The sequence below is a fragment of the Mustelus asterias genome, unplaced genomic scaffold (assembly GCF_964213995.1).
Source record: "Mustelus asterias unplaced genomic scaffold, sMusAst1.hap1.1 HAP1_SCAFFOLD_915, whole genome shotgun sequence".
Classification (NCBI taxonomy): Eukaryota; Metazoa; Chordata; class Chondrichthyes; order Carcharhiniformes; family Triakidae; genus Mustelus; species Mustelus asterias.
Window position 1 is genome coordinate 129,663 of NW_027590861.1, and position 25,510 is coordinate 155,172.

General features: G+C 51.4%; 1 protein-coding gene across 1 annotated transcript in view; it reads left to right on the forward strand.

The window, feature by feature from the left end:
- The window catches only part of dap3 (death associated protein 3), a 42,387-nt gene extending 18,402 nt beyond the window's left edge, over positions 1-23,985 (forward strand). Inside the window, exons 6-14 of the mRNA XM_078205689.1 lie at positions 162-270; positions 5,260-5,352; positions 7,147-7,277; positions 9,592-9,672; positions 11,785-11,943; positions 14,542-14,601; positions 16,934-17,023; positions 19,948-20,065; positions 23,425-23,985. Coding sequence (XP_078061815.1) covers positions 162-270; positions 5,260-5,352; positions 7,147-7,277; positions 9,592-9,672; positions 11,785-11,943; positions 14,542-14,601; positions 16,934-17,023; positions 19,948-20,065; positions 23,425-23,510 — 927 coding nt within the window. The 3' untranslated portion in view covers positions 23,511-23,985. The remainder of the gene's footprint in view (positions 1-161; positions 271-5,259; positions 5,353-7,146; positions 7,278-9,591; positions 9,673-11,784; positions 11,944-14,541; positions 14,602-16,933; positions 17,024-19,947; positions 20,066-23,424) is intronic.
- The last annotated feature ends 1,525 nt before the right edge of the window (positions 23,986-25,510 follow it).

Below are 25,510 nucleotides of genomic sequence, written 5' to 3' on the forward strand. Positions count from 1 at the left end.
AGTCAGGCCAGTCTGGCGGTTTGGATTGTAGTTGCGTGGGTGTCAGGGTTGGATGTGTCATCTCTGGTCCCCGCTTGTATGAACCCCTCTCGTATGTCAGCTCTCTGTACAGGTTTGCAGCTGGTGCCTTTTACCCCGTGTTGTGTCTCTTTGCGTTTCAGATTAAAACTTTCAATGAGGCGTGTGTGATGATCCGACAGCCAGCACTGGAGCTCCTCTCCTACCTCAGATCCGCAAATTACTCACACCCGGCCATTCGATACGTCATCTGTATCCTTTACCATTTCAAACTCAAGCATTCCAAGATCTTAAACTCGGTGCTCCGAGGGTGGCACAGTGGGTTAGCGCTGCTGCTTCACAGTGTCAGGGACCTGGGTTCGATTCCCGGCTTGGGTCACTGTGTGGAGTCTGCACGTTCTCCCCGTGTCTGCGTGGGTTTCCTCCGGGTGCTCCGGCTTCCTCCCACAGTCTAAAGATGTGCAGCGGTAATTTAGCATGGCCACTCCACCTAACCTGCACATCTTTGGACAATAAGGGGCAATTTAGCATGGCCAATCCACCTAACCTGCACATCTTTGGACAATAAGGGGCAATTTAGCATGGCCACTCCACCTAACCTGCACATCTTTGGACAATAAGGGGCAATTTAGCATGGCCAATCCACCCTAACCTGCACATCTTTAGACACTAAGGGGTAATTTAGCATGACCAATCCACCTAACCTGCACATCTTTAGACACTAAGGGGTAATTTAGCATGGCCAATCCACCTAACCTGCACATCTTTGAACACGAAGGGGCAATTTAGCATGGCCAATCCACCTAACCCGCACATCTTTGAACTGTGGAAGGAAACCAGAGCACTCGGTGGAAACCCACGCAGACACAGGATGATACAGTGGTTCGCACTGCTGCCTCACAGTGCCAGGGACCCGGGTTGAATTCTGGCCTCGAGTCACTGTCTGTGTGGAGTCTGCACGTTCTCCCCGTGTCTGCGTGGGTTTCTTCCGGGTGCTCCAGTTTCCTCCCACAGTCCAAAGATGTGCGGGTTAGGTGGATTGGCTATGATAAATTGGCCCACAGTGTCAGGGGGACTAGCTAAGGTAAATAAGAACATAAGAAATAGGAGCAGGAGTAGGCCATCTAGCCCCTCGAGCCTGCCCCGCCATTCAATAAGATCATGGCTGATCTGAAGTGGATCAGTTCCACTTACCCGCCTGATCCCTATAACCCCTAATTCCCTTACCGATCAGGAATCCATCTATCCGTGATTTAAACATATTCAACGAAGTAGCCTCCACCTCTTCAGTGGGCAGAGAATTTCAGAGATTCACCACCCTCAGAGAAGAAGTTCCTCCTCAACTCTGTCCTAAACCGACCCCCCTTTATTTTGAGGCTGTGCCCTCTAGTTCTAGTTTCCTTTCTAAGTGGAAAGAATCTCTCCACCTCTACCCTATCCAGCCCCTTCATTATCTTATAGGTCTCTATAAGATCCCCCCTCAGCCTTCTAAATTCCAACGAATAGGCGGCACGGTAGCGCAGTGGTTAGCACTGCTGCTTCACAGCTCCAGGGTCCCGAGTTCGATTCCCGGCTCGGGTCACTGTCTGTGTGGAGTTTGCACATTCCCCTCGTGTCTGCGTGGGTTTCCTCCGGGTGCTCCGGTTTCCTCCCACAGTCCAAAGATGTGCGGGTTAGGTTGATTGGCCAGGTTAAAAATTGCCCCTTAGAATCCTGAGATGTGTAGGTTAGAGGGCTTAGTGGGTAAAATATGTGAGGGTAGGGCCTGGGTGGGATTGTGGTCGGTGCAGACTCGATGGGCCGAATGGCCTCCTTCTGCACTGTAGGGTTTCTATGATTCTATGATTCTATGAATACAAACCCAATATGCTCAGTCTCTCCTCATAATCAACACCCCTCATCTCTGGTATCAACCTGGTGAACCTTCTCTGCACTCCCTCCAAGGCCAATATATCCTTCCGCAAATAAGGGGACCAATACTGCACACAGTATTCCAGCTGCGGCCTCACCAATGCCCTGTACAGATGCAGCAAGACATCTCTGCTTTTATATTCTATCCCACTTGCCATATAGGCCAACATCCCATTTGCCTTCTTGATCACCTGTTGCACCTACAGACTGGGTTTTTGCGTCTCATGCACAAGGACCCCCAGGTCCCTCTGCACAGCAGCATGTTGTAATTTCTTTCCATTTAGATAATCCAATTTGCTATTATTTCTTCCAAAGTGAATAACCTCGCATTTGTCAACGTTATACTCCATCTGCCAGATCCTCGCCCACTCACTCAGCCTGTCCAAATCTCTCTGCAGACCTTCTACGCCCTCCACATGATTCACTTTTCCACTTATCTTTGTGTCGTCTGCAAACTTTGTTACCCTACACTCAGTCCCTTCCTCCAGATCGTCTATATAAATGGTAAATAGTTGAGGCCCCAGTACCGATCCCTGCGGCACGCCACTAGTTACCATCTGCCAACCAGAAAAGCACCCATTTATTCCGACTCTCTGCTTCCTGTCAGATAGCCAATCCACGCTAACACCCTACCCCCAACTCCATGTGACCCAATCTTCTTCAGCAACCTTTTGTGAGGCACCTTATCAAACGCCTTTTGGAAATCCAAAAACACCTCATCCACTGGCTCCCCTCCGTCAACCGCACTAGTCACATCCTCATAAAAATCCAACAAGTTTGTCAAGCACGACTTTCCCCTCATGAATCCATGCTGCGTCTGCTTAATCGAACCATTCTTTTCCAGATGGCCTGCTATTTCTTCTTTAATGATGGATTCCAGCATTTTCCCAACTACAGACGTTAAGCTAACCGGCCTGTAGTTACCCGCCTTTTGTCTATTTCCTTTTTTAAACAGCGGCGTAACATTAGCCGTTTTCCAATCCGCCGGCACTACCCCAGAATCCAACGAATTTTGATTAATAACCACTAACGCATCCGCTATTACCTCTGACATTTCTTTCAGTTCCCTGGGATACATTCCATCCAGGCCTGGGGACTTGTCCACCTTCAGTCCCGTTAGTCTACCAAGCACTGCCTCCTTGGTAACATTAATTGTATTGAGTACCTCTCCTTCTACCAACCCTCTATCGTTAATATTCGGTAAACTATTTGTGTCTTCCACCGTGAAGACCGACACAAAAAACTTATTTAAAGTTTCAGCCATTTCCTCATTTCCCACTATTAAATCCCCCCTCTCGTCCTCCAAGGGTCCAACATTCACTCTTGCCACTCTATTCCTTTTTATATATTTGTAAAAGCTTTTACTATCATTTTTTATATTTGGAGCTAGCCTAGCTTCATAACCTATCCTTCCTTTCTTAGTCGTTCTTTGTTGTTTCTTAAAGTTTTCCCAATCCTCCGATTCTCCACTATTTTTGGCCACTCTGTACGCATCGGTCTTTAATTTAATACTCTCCTTAATTTCCTTCGTTATCACCGGAATATATTGTTGCTGAGTACTGAAAAGGATCTCCTTAAAAATCCTCCACTGTTCCTCAGCCGTCCTACCTACCAGTCTGCTCTCCCAGTCCACCTTAGCCAATTCAGCCCTCATCTTATCGTACTTCCCTCTGTTCAAACAGAGGACAGTGGTATGGGACCCTACTTTCTCCTCTTCCATTTGTATCAGAAATTCGACCATATTGTGATCACTTGACCCAAGAGGGTCCTTCACAAGAACATCCTTAATTCTACCTACCTCGTTACACATTACCAGATCTAAGATAACTCGTTCCCTCGTCGGTTCTGTAACATACTGTTCAAGGTAACTATCCCAACAGCATTCTAAGAACTCTTCCTCCATCCCACCCCTTCCAACTTGAGTCAGCCAATCAATATGCAGGTTGAAGTCCCCCATGATTATTGCAGTTCTGTTTTTGCATGCATCCATTATTTGCTTGTTTATAGCCCTCCCCACCTCAACATTATTATTTGGGGGCCTATAGACCACGCCTACTAGTGTCTTTCTCCCCCTACTATTCCTTATCTCAACCCATAACGATTCCATGTTTTGTTCCTTGGAGCCTATGTCATCCCTCACTACTACCCTGATATTATCTTTTATTATGTGGAGATGCCGGCGTTGGACTGGGGTGGGCACAGTAAGAAGTCTCACAACACCAGGTTAAAGTCCAACAGGTTTATTTGGTAGCAAATGCCATAGGCTTTCGGAGCAGAGCTCCTTCGTCAGAGTCACTCCATCTGACGAAGGAGCTGTGCTCCGAAAGCTTATGGTATTTGCTACCAAATAAACCTGTTGGACTTTAACCTGGTGTTGTGAGACTTCTTACTGTGATTATCTTTTATTAACAGAGCTGCCCCACCACCTTTTCCTTCCTGTCTATTCTTCCTAAATGCCTGATACCCCATGATATTCATCTCCCAGTCCTGGTCTCCCTGCAGCCACGTTTCTGTAATGGCCACTAGATCATACCCATTAGTGCTGATTTGCCCCATCAACTCATTAACTTTGTTCCGAATGCTTCTTGCATTCAGGCAAAGTGTCTTTATTCCAGCTTTTATCTGGACCCGATTTGATGAAACGCTATCAACCTCTCCCTCGCCCTCTACTCCTTTAACGACTTGAGTGCCCTCATTCACTTGCACTCGCTCCCTCTCCTCTACCATTGATTTCGTAATTCCTCTTACCTCTGCACCCCCCCCCCCCCCCCCATAAATTAGTTTAAAGCCCTATCTACAGCCCTAGTGATACGATTCGCTAGGACTCTGGTCCCAGCACGGTGCATAAGGGATAGGGCCTGGGATTGTGGTTAGTGCAGACTCGATGGGCCGAATGGGTTCCTGTTGGATTCTATGAACTCCGCACAGAAAGTGACCCAACGCCGGAATTGGACAAGTAGTGAGGGGAGTGAATGTTTAAGGTCGTGTTTGATTCGAGGAGGCTAATCAAGCGGGTTCCCGATAGTGCCGCGTTCTTGAGCGTTTTTTATTTTCATGGGCAAACACTGCGCTGATGTTTGTGACTCGAATGTAAATAGCAGAGGTTTTCCTGCAGCTTTCTGTCGCTCAGCAAGGGATAGTATCCTGACCACGGTTGGATATGAATGGGCTGCACTTTGCCTAACCGTGAAGGTTCACCAGGATTGATTCTCTGGTCTTCCACACGGGGAGTGAAGGGGTTTGCCCCAGATCCCTGTTCGGGTTACTGAGCACGGTGTACACCATGTTACGGTCAAATCCAGTTCTTTCTTTGACACAATGTGTTTCCAGATGGTCAGAAAGGATGTGGGAAAACCCTCACCCTGTGTAACGCAGTCCATTACTGTGCCAAGCGGGACTGGCTAATACTGCACATCCCAAACGGTAGGGTACACATCACCCCCACTCTCTACCATGTAGGCACCTCCACCCAGAAAGGGATTGGTTGGGGGGGGGAGAAGGGGATTGGTTGGCGTGGCGGAGGGGTGGGAAGGGGATTGGTTGGGGGAAGGAAGGGGATTGGTAGGGGTGATGAGGAGGGGAGAAGGCGATTGGTTGGCGTGGCGGGAGGGGGAGAAGGGGATTGGTTGGGATGGCGGGAGAGGGCGAAGGAGATTGGTTGGCTTTGGTGGGGAGAAGGGGATTGGTTGGCGTGGCGAGAGAAGAGAAGGGGATTAGTTGGGGTCGGGAGGCAGAGAAGGGGATTGGTTGGGGTGAAGAGGGGGAGAAGGGCATTGGTTGGTATGGTGGGAGGGAGAAGGTGATTGGTTGGTATGGTGGGAAGGAGAAGGTGATTGGTTGCGAGGGAGGAAGGGATTAGTTTTGGTGACGAGGGGAAGAAGGGGATTGGTTGGGGTGACGAGGGGCAGAAGGGGACTGGTTGGGGTGACGAGGGGAAGAAGGGGATTGGTTGGGGTGACGAGGGAAGAAGGGGATTGGTTGGGGTGACGAGTGGCAGAAGGGGATTGGTTGGGGTGACGAGGGAAGAAGGGGATTGGTTGGGGTGACGAGTGGCAGAAGGGGATTGGTTGGGGTGACGAGGGGCAGAAGGGGATTGGTTGGGGTGACGAGGGGAAGAAGGGGATTGGTTGGGGTGACGAGGGGAAGAAGGGGATTGGTTGGGGTGACGAGGGGCAGAAGGGGATTGGTTGGGGTGACGAGGGGAAGAAGGGGATTGGTTGGGGTGGCAAGGGGGAGAAGGGGATTGGTTGGGGTGACGAGGGGAAGAAGGGGATTGGTTGGGGTGACGAGGGGAAGAAGGGGATTGGTTGGGGTGACGAGGGGAAGAAGGGGATTGGTTGGGGTGACGAGGGGAAGAAGGGGATTGGTTGGGGTGACGAGGGGAAGAAGGGGATTGGTTGGGGTGACGAGGGGAAGAAGGGGATTGGTTGGGGTGACGAGGGGAAGAAGGGGATTGGTTGGGGTGACGAGGGGAAGAAGGGGATTGGTTGGGGTGACGAGGGGAAGAAGGGGATTGGTTGGGGTGACGAGGGGAAGAAGGGGATTGGTTGGGGTGACGAGGGGAAGAAGGGGATTGGTTGGGGTGACGAGGGGAAGAAGGGGATTGGTTGGGGTGACGAAGGGAAGAAGGGGATTGGTTGGGGTGACGAGGGGAAGAAGGGGATTGGCTGGGGTGGCAAGGGGAAGAAGGGGATTGGTTGGTGTGGTTGCAGGGGAGAATGGGATTGGTTGGTGTGGTGGGAGGGGAAGAAGGGGATTGGTTGGGGTGACGAGGCAGAGAAGGGGATTGGTTGGGGAGAGGGGCAAGTTGACGTTTCTGCGGGAGGGGGGCTGGTTGGCCTTTTGGCAGCACTGGGGTGGGGGAGGGGTTTTGGGGGGGAATGCGGGGTTTGGGCATAGGGGACATGATGAACGGGGAGATGCATATCGAAAAGGATGCCTCCCAGTGGGTGGTTCTGCTCTGACATTCCCTCACATTGGGGTGGGATTGAATGTGTGGGTCAGCGATGCCCTGGGATTGGCACAGCTGGGGCTGGGGGGGCGCGGGGGTGTGTCTGGGTCCGAGTGAGGCCGATAGATTTTATTTACAAAGAGAGTGTGTTTGTTTAACTGATGTGGCTGCCCCGAGGGTGTGACCTGTCCGTCTGTGCCCCGAGGGTGTGACCTGTCCGTCTGTGCCCCGAGGGTGTGACATGTCCGTCTGTGTCCCAATCGCAGCTTATCTGTGGGTGAAGCACTCAAAAGAACTGATGCAGTCGTCCTATAACCAAGCCCGCATGGACCAGCCGCTGGAGGCCTCTGCCTGGCTCAAGAACTTCAAGATCACCAATGAGCGATTCCTAAAGCAGGTAATAAATCCCATGCTACCCTCCCTCTCCCAGCTATTTAGTGGCAGCTGATCCCAGCCAGGGGCAGGATTGTAGAGGGTTGTTTTTCAAACTGGAGGCCTCTGACCAGCGGTGTGCCTCAGCGATCAGTGCTGGGTCCACTGTTATTTGTCACTTATATTAGTGACTTGGATGAGAATATAGTAGGCATGGTTAGTAAGTTTTCAGATGACGCCAGGATTGGTGGCATAGTGGACAGTGAAGAAAGTTATCTAGGATTGCAACGGGATCTTGATCAATTGGGCCAGTGGGCTGACGAATGGCAGACGGAGTTTAATTTAGACAAATGCGAGGTGATGCATTTTGGTCGATCGAACCAGGGCAGGACTCAGTTAATGGTAGGGCATTGGGGAGAGTTACAGAACAAAGGGATCTAGGGGTACATGTTCATAGCTCCTTGAAAGTGGAGTCACAGGTGGACAGAGTGGTGAAGAAGGCATTCAGCATCCTTGGTTTCATTGGTCAGAACATTGACTAAGATTCTGTTGTTACTGTTTTGGTACTAAATGATCCTTATCTTTATTTGAACAGCATTTCAGTCGAACCATCCTTTAATTAAAATTGTTACTGGTTTAGTTAAAGTTCCCGGTTGGTTGAATAAAATAAGTTGTTAATTATTCACTTAAAGCCACCTTTAGGAAGGAGCACTGTGTACAGTTCTGGCCATCCTATCGTAGAAAGGACATTATTAAGCTAGAAAGAGTGCAGGAAAGATTTACTAGGATGCTACCGGGACTTGATGGTTTGAGTTATAAGGAGAGTCTGAATAGACTGGGAATTTTTTTCTCTGGAGTGTAGGAGGCTGAGGGGTGATCTTATAGAGGTCTATAAAATAATGGGGGGCACAGATCAGCTAGATAGTCAACATGTTTTCCCAAAGGTAGGGGAGTCTAAAACTAGAGGGTATAGGCTTCAGGTGAGAGGGGAGAGATGCAAAAGGATCCAGAGGGGCAAATTTTTCACAGAGGGTGATGAGTGTCTGGAACAAGCTGCCAGAGGTAGTAGTAGAGGCGGGTACAATTTTATCTTTTAAAAAGCATTTAGACAGTTACACGGGTACGATGGGTATAGAGGGATATGGGCCAAACGTGGGCAATTGGGACTAGCTTAGGGGTTTAAAAAAAAAAGGGCGGCATGGACAAGTTGGGCCGAAGGGCCAAGGATTTATGTATAGAGATAGGGATGTTTTGCTGCAATTATACAGGGCGTTAGTGAGGCCACACCTGGAGTATTGTGTGCAGTTTTGGTCTCCTTATCTGAGGAAGGATGTCCTTGCTATAGAGGGTGATTCCTGGGATGGCAGGTCTGTCATATGAGGAGAGACTAAGTCGGTTAGGATTATATTCACTGGAGTTTAGAAGAGTGAGAGGGGATCTCATAGAAACTTATAAAATTCTAACTGGGTCAATTCAGAAAGAATGTTCCCGATGGTGGGGGGAGTCCAGAACTAGGGGTCATAGTTAAGGATAAGGGGTAAACCTTTTAGGACTGAGGTGAGGAGAGATTTCTTCACCCAGAGGGTGGTGAATGTGTGGAATTCACTCCCACAGCAAGTAGTTGAGGCCAAAACGTTGTGTGATTTTAGGAAGAAATTAGATATCGCTCTTGGGGCTAAAGGGATCGAGGGATTATGGGGGGGAAGGGGGGAATTAGGATATTGAATTTGAAACCAAAAGAGAAAATGCTGGAAAATCTCAGCAGGTCTGGCAGCATCTGTGGGGAGGGAAAAGAGCTGACGTTTCGAGTCCAGATGACCCTTTGTCAAATTTGAATTTGATGATCAGCCATGATCAAAAGAATGGCGGAGCAGGCTCGAAGGGCCGAATGGCCTCCTCTTTTTTATTTATTAATTCGTGGGACATGGGCGTCTCTGACTGGTCCAGCATTTATTGCCCATCCCTAGTTGCCCTTGGAGGGCAGTTGAGAGTCAACCACATTGCTGTGGCTCTGGAGTCACATGTAGGCCAGACCGGGGTAAGGACGGCAGATTTCCTTCCCTAAAGGGAACCAGATGGGTTTTTCCGACAATGGGTCATCAGTAGATTCTTAATTCCAGATTGTTTTTAAATTGAATCCAAATTGCATCATCTGCCGTGGCCGGGATTCGAACCGGGGTCCCCCAGAACATGAGCTGAGTTTCTGGATGAATAGTCTGGCGATAATACCACGAGACCATCGCCTTCACTTGTTCTGCTTCGAGTTTGTATGTTTCTACGTCACTGTGCGGTTTGACCACACTAACTGGGTGCGGGGGGGGGGGAATTTTCTTGAACAGCTGAAAACCCAACAGAAGTACATCTGGAGCAAGCGAGAGGCGACCGAGGAAGGAAGACCGTTGGCTGAAGTTGTGGAGCAGGTGAGAGGCTGAAACATGCGTGGTTCTTAGGGTAAAGGAGCAGAATTAGGCCATTCGGCCCATCGAGTCCACCCCGCCATGGCTGATATGCTCCTCGTCCCCATTTTCCTGCCTTCTCCCCATAACCCTCCACCCCGTTACCAATTAAAAACCTGTCTAACTCCTCCTTAACTGTCCCAGCACCCACCGCACTTTGGGATAGCGAATTCCACAGATTCACAACCCTTTGGGAGAAATTGTTTCTCCTCAACTCTGTTTTAAATTTGCTACCCCTTATCCGAAGACCTCTCGTCCTAGAATGCCCCACAAGAGGAAGCATCCACTCCACGTCTACTTTATCCATACCTTTTATCATCCTGTCCTGGTCCCCCCCCCATGCCGCCACTATAGTTAAGAAAGCCCCACCAACGCCTCTACTTTCTCAGAAGACTAAGGAAATTTGGCATGTCAGCTACAACTCTCTCAACTTTTACAGATGCACCATAGAAAGCATTCTTTCTGGTTGTATCACAGCTTGGTCTGGGCTCCTGCTCTGCCCAAGACCGCAAGGAACTACAAAAGGTCATGAATGTAGCCCAATCCATCACGCAAACCGGCCTCCCATTCATCGACTCTGTCTACACTTCCCACTGCCTCGGGGGAAAAGCAGCCAGCAGAATTAAGGACCCCACACGCACCCCGGACATTCTCTCTTCCACCTTCTTCCTTCGGGGAAAAAGATACAAAAGTCTGAGGTCACGTACCAACCGACTCGAGAACAACTTCTTCCCTGCCGCCGGCAGACTTCTGAATGGACATGCCTCACATTAAGTTGATCTTTCTCTACACTCTAGCTATGACTGTAACACTACATTCTGCACTCTCTCCTTTCCTTCTCTATGAACAGTATGCTTTATCTGTATAGCACGCAAGAAACAATACTTTTCACTGTATGTTAATACATGTGACAATAATAAATCAAATCAAGTCAAATCTTGTAGACCTCAATTTGATCTCCCCTCATTCTTCTAAATTCTAGAGAGTATCGGCCTAAACTGTTCAATCTCTCTTCATACGACAAACCCCTCATCTCTGGAATCAATCCAGTGAACCTCCTCAGAACTGCCTCCAATGCCACGATATCTATCCTCAAATAAGGGGACCACAACTGTGCACAATCCTCCAGGTGCGGCCTCACCAATGCCTTGTATAGTTGCAACAATACTTCCCCACCTTTATATTCTATTCCTTTAGCTATAAATGCCCACATTCCATTCACTTTCTTTATTATCTGCTGTACCTGCATGCTAGTTTTCTGCGGTGGGGTAGTCAGAGACTGGTGGTCAGGCATGTCCTGACACTTTGGTCTTCTGTATCCCGACCTGCACTGCGACTCACTCAAATACCCTCAATGTTTACCAGTTAATCCTCCTCCTCACCCAGTGTCAGAGCTGCTAAAAACCCTACCTTAACCCTCCCGATTTCACTTGAGAGTGCAGAGGGATCTGGGTGTCCTGGTTAATGAATCTCAAGAGACGAGTATACAGGCCAGACCGGGTAAGGATGGCCGATTTCATCCCTAAAGGGCATTAGTGAACCAGATGGGGTTTTCCAACGGAGATTTATTTTTAAGTTTATTTATTATTGTCAAAAGTAGGCTTACATTAACATTGCAGTGAAGTTACTGTGAAAATCCCCCAGTCGTCACACTCCGGCGCCTGTTTGGGTACACCGAGGGAGAATTTAGCACGGCCAATGCACCCTAACCAGCACGTCTTTCGGACTGTGGGAGGAAACCGGAGCACCCGGAGGAAACCCACGCAGACACAGGGGAGAACGTGCAGACTCCACACAGACAGTGACCCGAGCCAGAAATCAAACCCAGGTCCCTGGCGCTGTGAGGCAGCAGTGCTAACCACCGTGCCACCCTGGGTACAGCACGTAACGAGGAAAGCCAACACACACGGGTAAATGATGGGTAAAACACTGGAGCACGTGTGTCACCTTGCCAGCTGAACTCGAGGGAGGGAGTCAGCATCTCTCCAGAGAGGACAGAGTCGGGGCGGGGTAATGAGGGGAAATGAGTGCTGTAAGTCACCAAGCTGACTGTGATCCTTGCCGCTCCTCCCGCAGGGTTTAACTCGAGTGAAGAATGCCAGTGACGCGGTGGGCGTCCTGTTTAAGGAGCTGAAGGCGCAGTGTCTCCCCGACACGTATCGGATGCTGGTGGCGATCGATGGCGTCAACGCCCTCTGGGGTCCGACCACCATGAGGAAAGAGGACAGAAGCCAGGTATCCCATCCACCTGGTTCAACCCAGGGTCCAGCTGTTTCTCACCCAGTCCGAGCTATTTCTATGTGTGTGTGTGCAGCACCTCATTGTGGGGAGCGCGGCCTTCAGACATGTCCATCTCTGTGAAATGGTTTCAGTACAAAATACTCAATCCCAACGGATCAAACCCCTTCCCAATCACTCCCATTGTACTCAATCCCAATGGACCCAAACCCCTTCCCGTTCACTCCCACTGTACACAATCCCAATGGACCCAAACCCCTTCCCATTCACTCCCACTGTACACAATCCCAATCCCAAACCCCTTCCCATTCACTCCCATTGAACACAATCCCAATGGACCCAAACCCCTTCCCGTTCACTCCCACTGTACACAATCCCAATCCCAAACCCCTTCCCATTCACTCCCATTGCACACAATCCCAATGGACCCAAACCCCTTCCCGTTCACTCCCACTGCACACAATCCCAATGGACCCAAACCCCTTCCCGTTCACTCCCACTGTACACAATCCCAATGGACCCAAACCCCTTCCCGTTCACTCCCACTGTACACAATCCCAAACCCCTTCCCATTCACTCCCATTGCACACAATCCCAATGGACCCAAACGCCTTCCCATTCACTCCCATTGTACACAATCCCAATCCCAAACCCCTTCCCACTCACTCCCATTGTACACAATCCCAATCCCAAACCCCTTCCCACTCACTCCCATTGTACACAGTCCCAATGGATCCAAACCCCTTCCCATTCACTCCCATTGTACACAATCTCAATGGATCCAAACCCCTTCCCATTCACTCCCATTGTACACAATCCCAATGGATCCAAACCCCTTCCCATTCACTCCCATTGTACACAATCCCAATCCCAAACCCCTTCCCATTCACTCCCATTGTACACAATCCCAATGGACCCAAACGCCTTCCCATTCACTCCCATTGTACACAATTCCAATCCCAAACCCCTTCCCACTCACTCCCATTGTACACAATCCCAATCCCAAACCCCTTCCCACTCACTCCCATTGTACACAATCCCAATGGATCCAAACCCCTTCCCATTCACTCCCATTGTACACAATCCCAATGGATCCAAACCCCTTCCCATTCACTCCCACTGTACACAATCCCAATGGACCCAAACCCCTTCCCATTCACTCCCACTGTACACAATCCCAATGGATCAAACCCTTTCCCATTCACTCCCACTGTACACAATCCCAATGGACCCAAACCCCTTCCCATTCACTCCCATTGTACACAATCCCAATGGACCCAAACCCCTTCCCATTTGCTCCCATTGTACACAATCCCAATGGACCCAAACCCTTCCCATTCACTCCCATTGTACACACTCCCAGTGGATCAAACCCTTTCCCATTCACTCCCACTGTACACAATCCCAATGGATCCAAACCCCTTCCCATTCACTCCCATTGTACACAATCCCAGTGGATCAAACCCCTTCCCATTCACTCCCACTGTACACAATCCCAATGGACCCAAACCCCTTCCCGTTCACTCCCACTGTACACAATCCCAATGGATCCAAACGCCTTCCCATTCACTCCCATTGTACACAATCCCAATGGACACAAACCCCTTCCCATTCACTCCCATTGTTCACAATCCCAGTGGATCCAAACCCCTTCCCATTCACTCCCATTGTACACAATCCCAATTTAAAGCTGTAATTCCTACGCCGTTCCTTTCCTGCCTGTTATTTGGTGCCCGATGTTTCGGATGTTGAGTCAGTGCCACAGGGAAAGACACCCGTCTGTTTGACAGTGGGATGGAACTTGTTAAATACCCTTGGGGCTGGGGGCTTGTCTCCTTTGGTGTTACCTGGGTTTAATTGGAAAGGGGTGAGATGTGGGAAAGGAATGAACTGGCTCACTGATGCCCACTCTAGTCAACAGCCATGGCTGAGCGGAGAGAGACTGGGACAGAGTGTACGCACATACTGGCCAGTCAGAGCGATGCCCCTGAATAAATCCAACCCCTCCATGCTGTGATGAACCAGGAGCACTCCCGCTGCTGGCCTCAACCTGGGCTGCAGAGGGGTGCACAATTTAAGAGCACAATAAGACATAGGAGCAGAATGAGGCCACTCGGCCCATCCAGTCTGCTCCGCCATTCAATCATGGCTGATATTTTTCTCATCCCCATTCTCCTGCCTTTTCCTCATAACCCCCGATCCCCTTATTAATCAAGAACCTATCTATCTCTGTCTTAAAGACACTCAATGACCCGGCCTCCACAGCCTTCTGTGGCAAAAAGTTCCACAGATTCACCACTCTCTGGCTGGAGAAATTCCTCCTCATCTCTGTTCTAAAGGATCGTCCCTTTAGCCTGAGGATGAGTCTCACACCTCCTGAGCCTCGCGTGACCCTAGTCCACTCCCGACCCTTGACCCTGACTGCCCCCTGGGTGTCAGGGGGTGACCAGAGGACTGGCAGAGGAATTCCTGCCAACTTGCTGCCAGCATTCCTGAGCAGGATGGGGAAATGCACCCTAAAGCCGCCCTTGTTTGTGTGGTTGGAATTTCGCGCTGTTGCTTCATGCTGCTCGCTGACGTGTCTGCCTGTTATAGGTGTTGGCAGCAGAACTCACACTGGTCCACAACCTGAGGAAGTTGGTGAATAATGACTGGGTAAGTGGCCGACAAAACCCGATTGGAGGATGCTTATAGTACATTTATTTATTAGTGTCACAAGTCGGCTTACATTAACACTGCAATGAAGTTACTGTGAAAATCCCCTAGTCGCCACACTCCGCCGCCTGTTCGGGGACACTGAGGGAGAATTTAGCACGGCCAATGCACCCTAACCGCCACGTCTTTCAGACTGTGAGAGGAAACCAGAGCGCCCGGAGGAAACCCACGCAGACACTGGGAGAACGTGCAGACTCCACACAGACAGTGCCATGCTAAATTCTCCCTCAGTGTACCCGAACAGGAGTGTGGCGACAAGGGGATTTTCACAGTAACTTTATTGCTCCCTCAGCACTGACCCTCCCACAGCGCCGACCCTCCCACAGCGCCGACCCTCCCACAGCGCCGACCCTCCCACAGCGCCGACCCTCCCACAGCGCCGACCCTCCCACAGCGCCGACCCTCCCACAGCGCCGACCCTCCCACAGCGCCGACCCTCCCACAGCGCCGACCCTCCCACAGCGCCGACCCTCCCACAGCGCCGACCCTCCCACAGCGCCGACCCTCCCACAGCGCCGACCCTCCCACAGCGCCGACCCTCCCACAGCGCTGGTCCTCCCACAGCGCGGTCCTCCCACAGCGCCGGTCCTCCCACAGCGCGCCGCACTGTGGGAGGGTCAGTGCTGAGGGAGCGCCGCACTGTGGGAGGGTCGGTGCTGAGGGAGCGCCGCACTGTGGGAGGGTCAGTGCTGAGGGAGTGCCGCACTGTGGGAGCGCCGCACTGCGGGCGGGTCGGTGCTCGGGGCGCCGCACTGTGGGAGGGTCAGTGCCGAGGGAGCGCCGCACTGTGGGAGGGTCGGTGCCGAGGGAGCGCCGCACTGCGGGAGGGTCGGTGCCGAGGGAGCGCCGCACTGCGGGAGGGTCGGTGCTGAGGGAGCACCGCACTGCGGGAGGGTCGGTGCTGAGGGAGCGCCGCACTGCGGGAGGGTCGGTGCTGAGGGAGCGCCGCACTGCGGGAGGGTCGGTGCTGAGGGAGCGCCGCACTGCGGAAGGGTCGGTGCTGAGGGAGCGCCGCACTGCGGGAGGGTCGGTGCTGAGGGAGCGCCGCACTGCGGGAGGGTCGGTGCTGAGGGAGCGCCGCACTGCGGGAGGGTCGGTGCTGAGGGAGCGCCGCACTGCGGGAGGGTCGGTGCTGAGGGAGCGCCGCACTGCGGGAGGGCCGATGCTGAGGGAGCGCTGCACTGCGGGAGGGTCGGTGCTGAGGGAGCGCCGCACTGCGGGAGGGTCGGTGCTGAGGGAGGGACAGTGCTCAGGGAGCGCCGCACTGTGGGAGTGTCAGTGCTGAGGGAGCGCCGCACTGCAGGAGGGTCAGTGCTGAGGGAGGGACAGTGCTCAGGGAGCGCCGCACTGTGGGAGTGTCAGTGCTGAGGGAGCGCCGCACTGCGGGAGGGTCAGTGCTGAGGGAGTGTCAGTGCTGAGGGAGTGCCGCACTGTGGGAGTGTCAGTGCTGAGGGAGCGCCGCACTGTGGGAGGGTCGGTACTGAGGGAGCGCCGCACTGTGGGAGGGTCAGTGCTGAGGGAGCGCCGCACTGCGGGAGGGTCAGTGCTGAGGGAGTGTCAGTGCTGAGGGAGCGCCGCACTGCGGGAGTGTCAGTGCTGAGGGAGCGCCGCACTGCGGGAGTGTCAGTGCTGAGGGAGCGCCGCACTGTGGGAGTGTCAGTGCTGAGGGAGCGCCGCACTGCGGGAGGGTCAGTGCTGAGGGAGGGTCACTGCTGAGGGAGCGCCGCACTGTGGGAGGGTCGGTACTGAGGGAGCGCCGCACTGTGGGAGGGTCAGTGCTGAGGGAGGGTCAGTGCTGAGGGAGCGCCGCACTGCGGGAGGGTCAGTGCTGAGGGAGGGTCAGTGCTGAGGGAGCGCCGCACTGCGGGAGGGTCGGTACTGAGGGAGCGCCGCACTGTGGGAGGTGCTGATTTATTGTAAAGATATTAAATGCGTTTGCTACCTCCGTTGGTTAAAACAATCCCACAGCCAGTATTCCAGAACAGAGCGAGGAGATTATCTCAGCCAGTCCAGAGCCTGTAGTTATCCCTGAGCCAGCATCACTATCTGGGCCGTGATTGCATTGCTGTTTGTGGGATTATATTGTGTAAAACACCGGCTGGGAAGTTTCCACATTACAACAGGGACCACATGTGTGAAAGCTCTTTATCAGATGTGAGGTACTCAAGTCTGCACACGGCAGCCTGTGTACAAGTCTGGCCTTTTCTCTGCTGTACCTCTGGCTCTGCGGCCCGTGTGAGAGCCTTGACTGGTGATCTGTGTCTTGTTACAGGCTGGCGGAGCGGTGGTGACCACGCTAACCCAGACTGGAGCCCTGGCGAGTGCAGAGTTGTCCTGCTTGCCACACGATCTCCTGCGCAAGGTGAGAAGTCTAAATGAGGAAACATAGAAACCAGAAGCAGGAGGAGGCCATTCAGCCCTTGGAGACTGCCCCGCCATTCATTTTGATCATGGCTGATCATCGAATCCAATATCCTGATTTCCCCCCTTTTCCCCCCCATATCCCTCGATCCCTTTAGCCCCAGGAGCTACATCTAATTTCTTCCTGAAATCACACAACTTTTTGCTTCAACTGCATTGAGATTTTTGATTTGATTTATTGTTGCCACATGCATTAGCATACAGTGAAAAGTACTGTTTCCTGCGCGCTATACAAAGCATACCATTCATAGAGAAAGAAAAGAGAGAGTGCAGAATGTAGTGTTACAGTCATAGCTAGGATGTAGAGAAAGATCAACTTAATGCGAGGTAGGTCCATTCAAAAGTCTGACAGCAGCAGGGAAGAGGCTGTTCTTGAGTCGGTCGGTACGTAACATAGAACATAGAACAGTACAGCACAAAACAGGCCCTTCAGCCCACGATGTTGTGCCGAGCTTTATCTGAAACCAAGATCAAGCTATCCCACTCCCTATCATCCTGGTGTGCTCCATGTGCCTATCCAATAACCGCTTAAATGTTCCTAAAGTGTCTGACTCCACTATCACTGCAGGCAGTCCATTCCACACCCCAACCACTCTCTGCGTAAAGAACCTACCTCTGATATCCTTCCTGTATCTCCCACCACGAACCCTATAGTTATGCCCCCTTGTAATAGCTCCATCCACCCGAGGAAATAGTCTTTGAACGTTCACTCTATCTATCCCCTTCATCATTTTATAAACCTCTATTAAGTCTCCCCTCAGCCTCCTCCGCTCCAGAGAGAACAGCCCCAGCTCCCTCAACCTTTCTGAGAGACCTCAGACTTTTGTATCTTTTTCCCCGACGGAAGAAGGTGGAAAGGTAGAAGCAGGAGGAGGCCATTCGGCCCTTCGATCCTGCTCCGCCATTCATTATGATCATGGCTGATCATCAAATTCATTATCCTGATCCCCCTCCCCTTCCCCTCATATCCCTTGATCCCTTTAGCCCCAAGAGCTAGATATAATTCCTTCTTGAAATCACACAACGTTTTGGCCTCAACAACTTTCTGTGGGAGTGAATTCCACACATTCACCACCCTCTGGGTGAAGAAATTTCTCCTCACCTCAGTCCCAAAAGGTTTACCCCTTATCCTCAAACTATGACCCCTAGTTCTGGACTCCCCACCATCGGGAACATTCTTTCCGAATCTAACCCTGTTAGAATTTTATAAGTTTCTATGAGAACCCCAGCATGTGGAGACGGACCATACATCGCAAGCTGTTCTGGTGTCAGTGATCAGCACATGTCCCTGACATTTCCCTTTCAGCCTTGGGAAGTGACTCCTTCCGTCTCCAGTGTTACTGACTCGCGCTCAGAGCCACTCACTGACACACTAAGAATGAGGAGGTCACTTGCAAGGCTCTTAACACAGGAACCCCAAAACAACTAAAACCCAAAATAGTGATCACACACTTCCCTCTTTTCACACCCTTGTCATAATCCAGGTCAGAAACTCCGAGATGTTTTATGAAGTCAGCCTAGACCATAGAATTTGCATTTTAATTGGGCATTAGGGTGGCACAGGAGTTAGCACTGCTGCCTCACAGCGCCAGGGACTTGGCTTCAATCCCTGGCTTGGGTCACTGTCTGTGCGGAGTCTGCACGTTCTCCCCGTGTCTGCGTGGGTTGCCTCCGGGTGCTCCGGTTTCCTCCCACACTCCGAAAGACGTGCTGGTTAGGGTGCATTGACCATGCTAAATTGTCCCTTAGTGTCAGGGGGACTAGCTAGGGTCTGGGGTTATGGCGATAGCGCCTGGGTGAGATTGTGGTCGGATGCAGACTCGATGGGCCAAATGGCCTCCTTCTGTACTGTAGGATTCTACGATTCCAAAGATGTGCGGGTTAGGTGGATTGGCTGTGCTAAACTGCCCCTTAGTGTCAGGGGGACTAGCTAGGGTAAATGCATGGGGTTATGGGGATAGAGCCTGGGTGGGATTGTGGTTGGTGCAGACTCGATGGGCCGAATGGTCTCCTTCTGTAGAATTCTAAGATGTTTTACTCCAAGTGTGATTCCAATGACACACTAGGGAGCTTTTATCAAACAAAGTTTATTTAAGAATGCACTTAACATATAATAAGAAAATTAGCATAACCCTGGGGTACAGTACTGGTGGGGCTGGGTCAGTCACTATAACACTGAGGTACAGTACTGGTGGGGACGGGTCTGTCACTGTATAACACTGGGGTACAGTACTGGTGGGGCCGGGTCTGTCACTGTATAACACTGGGGTACAGTACTGGTGGGGACGGGTCTGTCGCTGTATAACACTGGGGTATAGTACTGGTGGGGACGGGTCTATCACTGTATAACACTGGGGTACAGTACTGGCCGGGACGGGTCTGTCGCTGTATAACACTGGGGTACAGTACTGGTGGGGATGGGTCTGTCGCTGTATAACACTGGGGTACAGTACTGGTGGGGACAGGTCTGTCACTGTATAACACTGGGGTACACTACTGGTGGGGACAGGTCTGTCGCTGTATAACACTGGGGTACAGTACTGGTGGGGATGGGTCTGTCGCTGTATAACACTGGGGTACAGTACTGGTGGGGACGGGTCTGTTACTTTATAACACTGGGGTACAGTACTGGTGGGGACGGGTCTGTTACTGTGTAACACTGGGGTACAGTACTGGTGGGGACGGGTCTGTCACTGTATAACACTGGGGTACAGTACTGGTGGGGACGGGTCTGACGCTGTATAACACTGGGTGTATTAAGTTATTTTGTCCTGACATCTTCTGTAAGGTGCTGATCTCCAGATACACCCTTTGTCGGGTGTATTTATCTGTCGATATGTTTCTCTCCCCCCTCACTTTCCGCAGGATGGGTTTGACACGATGGATCCCTTTATCCCGGTGGAAGTTCTGGATTACAATCCGAAGGAGTTTGAGAGCTGCTATCAATATTACGTAGACCGCAAGTGGATTCAGCATGAGAACGGTGAGAAAGAGGCTGTATCTGACACTCGGGTGCTGGGACACCCGCGGTGCTATTGGAGGAACAGGGGAGAACAAAACAAAGAAAATTACAGCACAGGAACAGGTCCTTCGGCCCTCCAAGCCTGCACCGACCATGCTGCCTGTCTGAACTGAAACCCCCTCCCCTTCCGGGGACCATATCCCTCCGTTCCCATCCTATTCATGTATTTGTCCAGACGCCCCTTAAAGGTCACTATCGTATCTGCTTCCACTCCCTCCCCCGGCAACGAGTTCCAGGCACCCACCACCCTCTGTGTAAAAAAACTTGCCTCGTACATCTCCTTTAAACCTTGCCCCTCGCACCTTAAACCTGTGCCCCCTAGTAATTGACTCTTCCACCCTGGGAAAAAGCTTTTAACTATCCACTCTGTTCATGCCCCTCATAAACTTGTAGACTTCTATCAGGTCGCCCCTTAACCTCCGTCGTTCCAGTGAGAACAAACCGAGTTTCCTCAACCTCTCCTCATAGCTAATGCCCTCCATGCCAGGCAACATCCTGCTAAATCTTTTCAGTACCCTCTCCAAAGCCTCCATATCCTTCTGGTAGTATGCGACCAGAATTGAACACTATATTCCAAGTGTGGCCTCACTAAGGTTCTATAAAGCTGGAACATGACTTGCCAATTTTTAAACTCAGTGCTCCGGCCGATGAAGGCAAGCATGCCGTATGCCTTCTTGACTACCTTCTCCACCTGCATTGCCACTTTCAGTGACCTGTGTACCTGTACACCCAGATCCCTCTGCCTATCAACTCTCTTAAGGGTTCTGCCATTTATTGTATATTTCCTATCTGTATTAGACCTTCCAAAATGCATTATCTAATCCAGACAAATGTAAGGTGAGAGTGGCTCTATTCACTCTGTTCCCATCCTCAGCACACTCTTCCATCTAATTTGTGTCTCTGCAACTTCCTTCTGTGTTTAATTGAGCCATGCCCAGCCCTGGGGGGACTCGCTGCCTGCCTGCTGCCCCCTGCCCAACCCTGGGGGGACTTGCTGCTTTCCCCCTGCCCAGCCCTGGGGAACCTAGTCACCCTATTATAGAAAATATATTATTAAACTAGAAAGAGTGCAGAAGAGATTTACTAGGATGCTACCGGGACTTGATGGTTTGAGTTATAAGGAGAGGCTGGATAGACTGGGACTTTTTTCCTCTGGAGCGTAGGAGGCTGAGGGGTGATCTTATAGAGGTCTATAAAATAATGAGGGGCACAGATCAGCTAGATAGTCAATATATTTTCCCAAAGGTAGGGGAGTCTAAAACTAGAGGGCATAGGTTTAAGGTGAGAGGGGAGAGATACAAAAGGGTCCAGAGGGGCAATTTTTCACAGAGGGTGGTGAGTGTCTGGAACGAGCTGCCAGAGGTAATAGTGGAGGCGGGTACAATTTTGTCTTTTAAAAAGCATTTCGACAGTTACATGGTAAGATGGGTATAGAGGGATATGGGCCAAACGCAGGCAATTGGGACTAGTTTAGGGGTTTAAGAAAAAAAGGGCGGCATGGACAAGTTGGGCCGAAGGGCCTGTTTCCATGCTGTAAACCTATATGACTCTGACTTGCTGCCTTCCCCTGCCCAGCCTGAGGGGAGGCTGCTTTGTGGCCTGACTTGGGGACGTCATGCTGCCATTGGAGTTTAAGCATTGGCACACTGCAGCCTGTAATGTGGGCCGCACACCCAGCGCTCTGCCAACTTTAGTCAGGTTGGAAGTAGTTTACCACTTTGACATCTGGAATGGTTAGCACTGCTGCCTCGGGGACCCGGGTTCGATTCCCGGCTTGGGTCACTGTCTGTGTGGAGTCTGCATGTTCTCCCCGTGTCTGCGTGGGTTTCCTCCAGGTGCTCCAATTTCCTCCCACAGTCCAAAGATGTGCAGGTTAGATGGGTAAATGCATGGAGTTATGGGGATGGAGCCTCGGTACTTGTTCACGAGAATGATCCCTGGAATGAAGAGCTTGTCGTATGAGGAACAGTTGAGGACTCTGGGTCAGTGCTGGTTGGAGTTTAGAAGGATGAGGGGGGGATCTTATTGAAACTTACAGGATACCGCGAGGCCTGGATAGAGTGGACGTGGAGAGGATGTTTCCACTAGTAGGAAAAACTAGAACCAGAGGGCACAACCTCAGGCTAAAGGGACGATCCTTTAAAACAGAGATGAGGAGGAATTTCTTCAGCCAGAGAGTGGTGAATCTGTGGAACTCTTTGCCGCAGAAGGCTGTGGAGACCGGGTCATTGAGTGTCTTTAAGACAGAGATAGATAGGTTCTTGATTAATAAGGGGATCGGGGGTAATAGGGAAAAGGCAGGAGAATGGGGATGAGAAAAATATCAGCCATGATTGAATGGCGGAGCAGACTCGACGGGCCGAGTGGCCTCATTCTGCTCCTATATCCTGTGGTCTTATGGTGCTGAGGGAGTTGGCGCAGACTCAATGGGCCAAATGGCCTCCCTCTGCACTGTCGGGATTCTATGGTTCAATGGGCGGGTTGTCTTATGAGGAAAGGTTGGACAGACTGGGGGCTTGTTTCCACTGGAGTTTAGAAGAGTGGGGGGTTGGTGGATTGAAGTTGATCAGATCCTGAACAGTCGCAACAAGGTGGACGTGGAAAGGATATTTCCTCTTGTGGGGGGAGTCCAGAGCTGGCGGGGAGAGGGGGCCCTGTTTTAAAATTAGGGGTCACCCTTTCAGGGTCACAGATGAGGAGAATTTATTTCTGAGGGTCGTGTGACTTTGGAACTCTCTGCCTCAAAAGTTTAGTTTTAAAGTTTATTTATTTATTATTGCCACAAGTAAGGCTTACATTAACACTGCAACAAAGTTACTGTGAAAATCCCCTAGTCGCCACACTCCGGCGCCTGTTCGGGTAACACTGAGGGAGAATTTAGCACGGCCAATGCACTTCACCAGCACGTCATTCGGACTGTGGGAGGAAACCGGAGCACCCGGAGGAAACCCACGCAGACACGGGGAGAACGTGCAGACTCCACACAGACAGTGACCCGAGGCTGGGAATCGAGCCCGGGACCTTAGCGCTGTGAGGCAGCAGTGCTAACCACTGTGCCACTGCGGGGTGGAGATGGAGGGCACTGAATATTTTTAAGGCGGGGGTGGATAGATTCTTGGGCGAGGGGATCGAAGGTTATCGGGAAAGGTGGGAATGCGGAACTGGAAACACAAACTGATCAGCCGTGATCTAATCGAATAGTGGATCGGTCTCGAGGGGCCGAATGGCCTCCTGCAGCTCCTATTCACATGATCGTAGACGTGCCTGGTGGCGACAACGTGGGGAACTGTGGTTCTACTAACCGTCTTCTCCCCACACAGCTCTCACGGAAGAGGGGAAGAAGGAGTTAATCTTCCTCTGCAACTACAACCCGGGGACATTCGACAGAATCTGCGGCCCCCTCTGAGAATCGCCGTCCGGACTTGCCTGCGGTGCGGCCTCCTTCCGACGGGGGGGGGGGGAGAATGCTGAAGAAACGTCCAGAACCGGGGTGCATGGAGTTCTCGCCCCCCCCCCCCCCCAAGCCCAACACCACAACCCCAAACCCTCAGTGTGCGGTCAGAAGCAGATGGATCCAATCCTGGACTGTGAGCCCGTGGTTCTGCCCGCTCTGATTCTGCCCGCTCCCTTTCTGAGTCCTGTTGCCTCTGTGTCCCAGCTGAGTGGGTTAGAGAAATGCCCTCCAGTCCGGTGCGGGGAGTGCAGTGGCAATACAGGGACCTGCGCTGTGAAAACCCAGCTCGATAAGCCAGCAGAGGCTCCGCACTATCGGATTTCAGCTTGCTATTCCTTCGATGCGACATCGCTGCGCGCGCTGCTCATTCCAGAATACCTCTGTGTGGCTATCTGAAAGTACAATTAAAGCAGCTTCATGTTTTTAACTGCCTGGATTCTGTGTTTTAGTGCTGGATCTGGAGGGGGTAAGGAAATCCGAAATGTCCCATAGAATGCCTGCAGCGCAGGAGGCCATTCGACCCATCGAGACTGCACCACCCCTCTGAAAGAGCTCTTTATCCAAAGCCCACTACTCATCCCCATAACCCCGCACATTGATCATGGCCAATCCCTCTAACCTGAACATCTTTGGACCCGAGGGGCAATTTAGCATGGCCAATCCACCTAACCTGCACATCTTTGGACACTAAGGGGCAATTTAGCATGGCCAATCCACCTAACCTGCACATCTTTGGACACTAAGGGGCAATTTAGCATGGCCAATCCACCTAACCTGCACATCTTTGGATATTCTTGCCTTCGAGGAAGTGCAGCAAATGTTCCCTAAATTGATTCCTGGGATGGAGTATGGGAGGAAACCAGAGGAAACGCACGCAGAGATGGGGAGAACGTGCAGACTCTGCACCGACAATGACCCGAGCTGGGAATCGAACCCCGGCACTTGGCGCTCTGAGGCAGCAGTGCTAACGCACTGTGCTGCCTCGGCATTCAATTCTTATTGAATGGTGGAGCAGACTCAAGGGGCCGAATGGCCTCCTCCTCCTCCTGTCCCTGGTTTGTGCGTTTCTAAGTCTGCAGTTGACAGATCAGTCGCGATCTTACTGAATGGCAGCGTGGGCTGGAAGGACCCCTTGGTGATCTGTTACGAAAGAGCTAGCACAAGGGTGAGGGGCTGAATGGCCGCCGCCTTCAGGCAAAGTGCTGCAAATCTGAAATTAAAGACAAACTGCTGGACAAGTTGAGCAGGTGAGTGTATGGGAAGGGATGATGTGGAGACACCGGTGTTGGACTGGGGTAAACACAGTAAGGAGTCTAACAACACCAGGTTAAAGTCCAACAGGTTTATTTGGTAGCAAACGCCACTAGCTTTCGGAGCGCTGCCCCTTCGTCAGGTGAGTGGGAGATCTGCTAACAAACAACAAACAGGGCATATAAAGACACAAACTCAATTTACAGAATAATGAAACATAGAAACCCTACAGTGCAGAAACAGGCCATTCGGCCCATCGCGTCTGCACCGACCACAATCCCACCCAGGCCCTACTCCCATATCCCTACACATTTACCCGCTAATCCCTCTAATCTACGCGTCTCAGGACACTCAGGGGCAATTTTAGCATAGCCAATCAACCTAACCCGCATATCTTTGGACTGTGGGAGGAAACCGGAGCACCCGGAGGAAATGAATAATGATTGGAATGCGAGTCTTTACAGCTAATCAAGTCTTAAAGGTACAGACAATGTGAGTGGAGGGAGCATTTAGCACAGGTTAAAGAGATGTGTATTATCTCCAGACAGGACAGCCAGTCCAGGCAAGTTGTGGGGGTTACAGATAGTGTGACATGAACCCATCTTGGGTTCACTATCTGCCCTTTCAATACCATTGAATGTGTAGGCAACCTGTAAGAGGGCAAGGGGGGAACCATTGTTGTGCTGGAGGGCAAGGTGGAA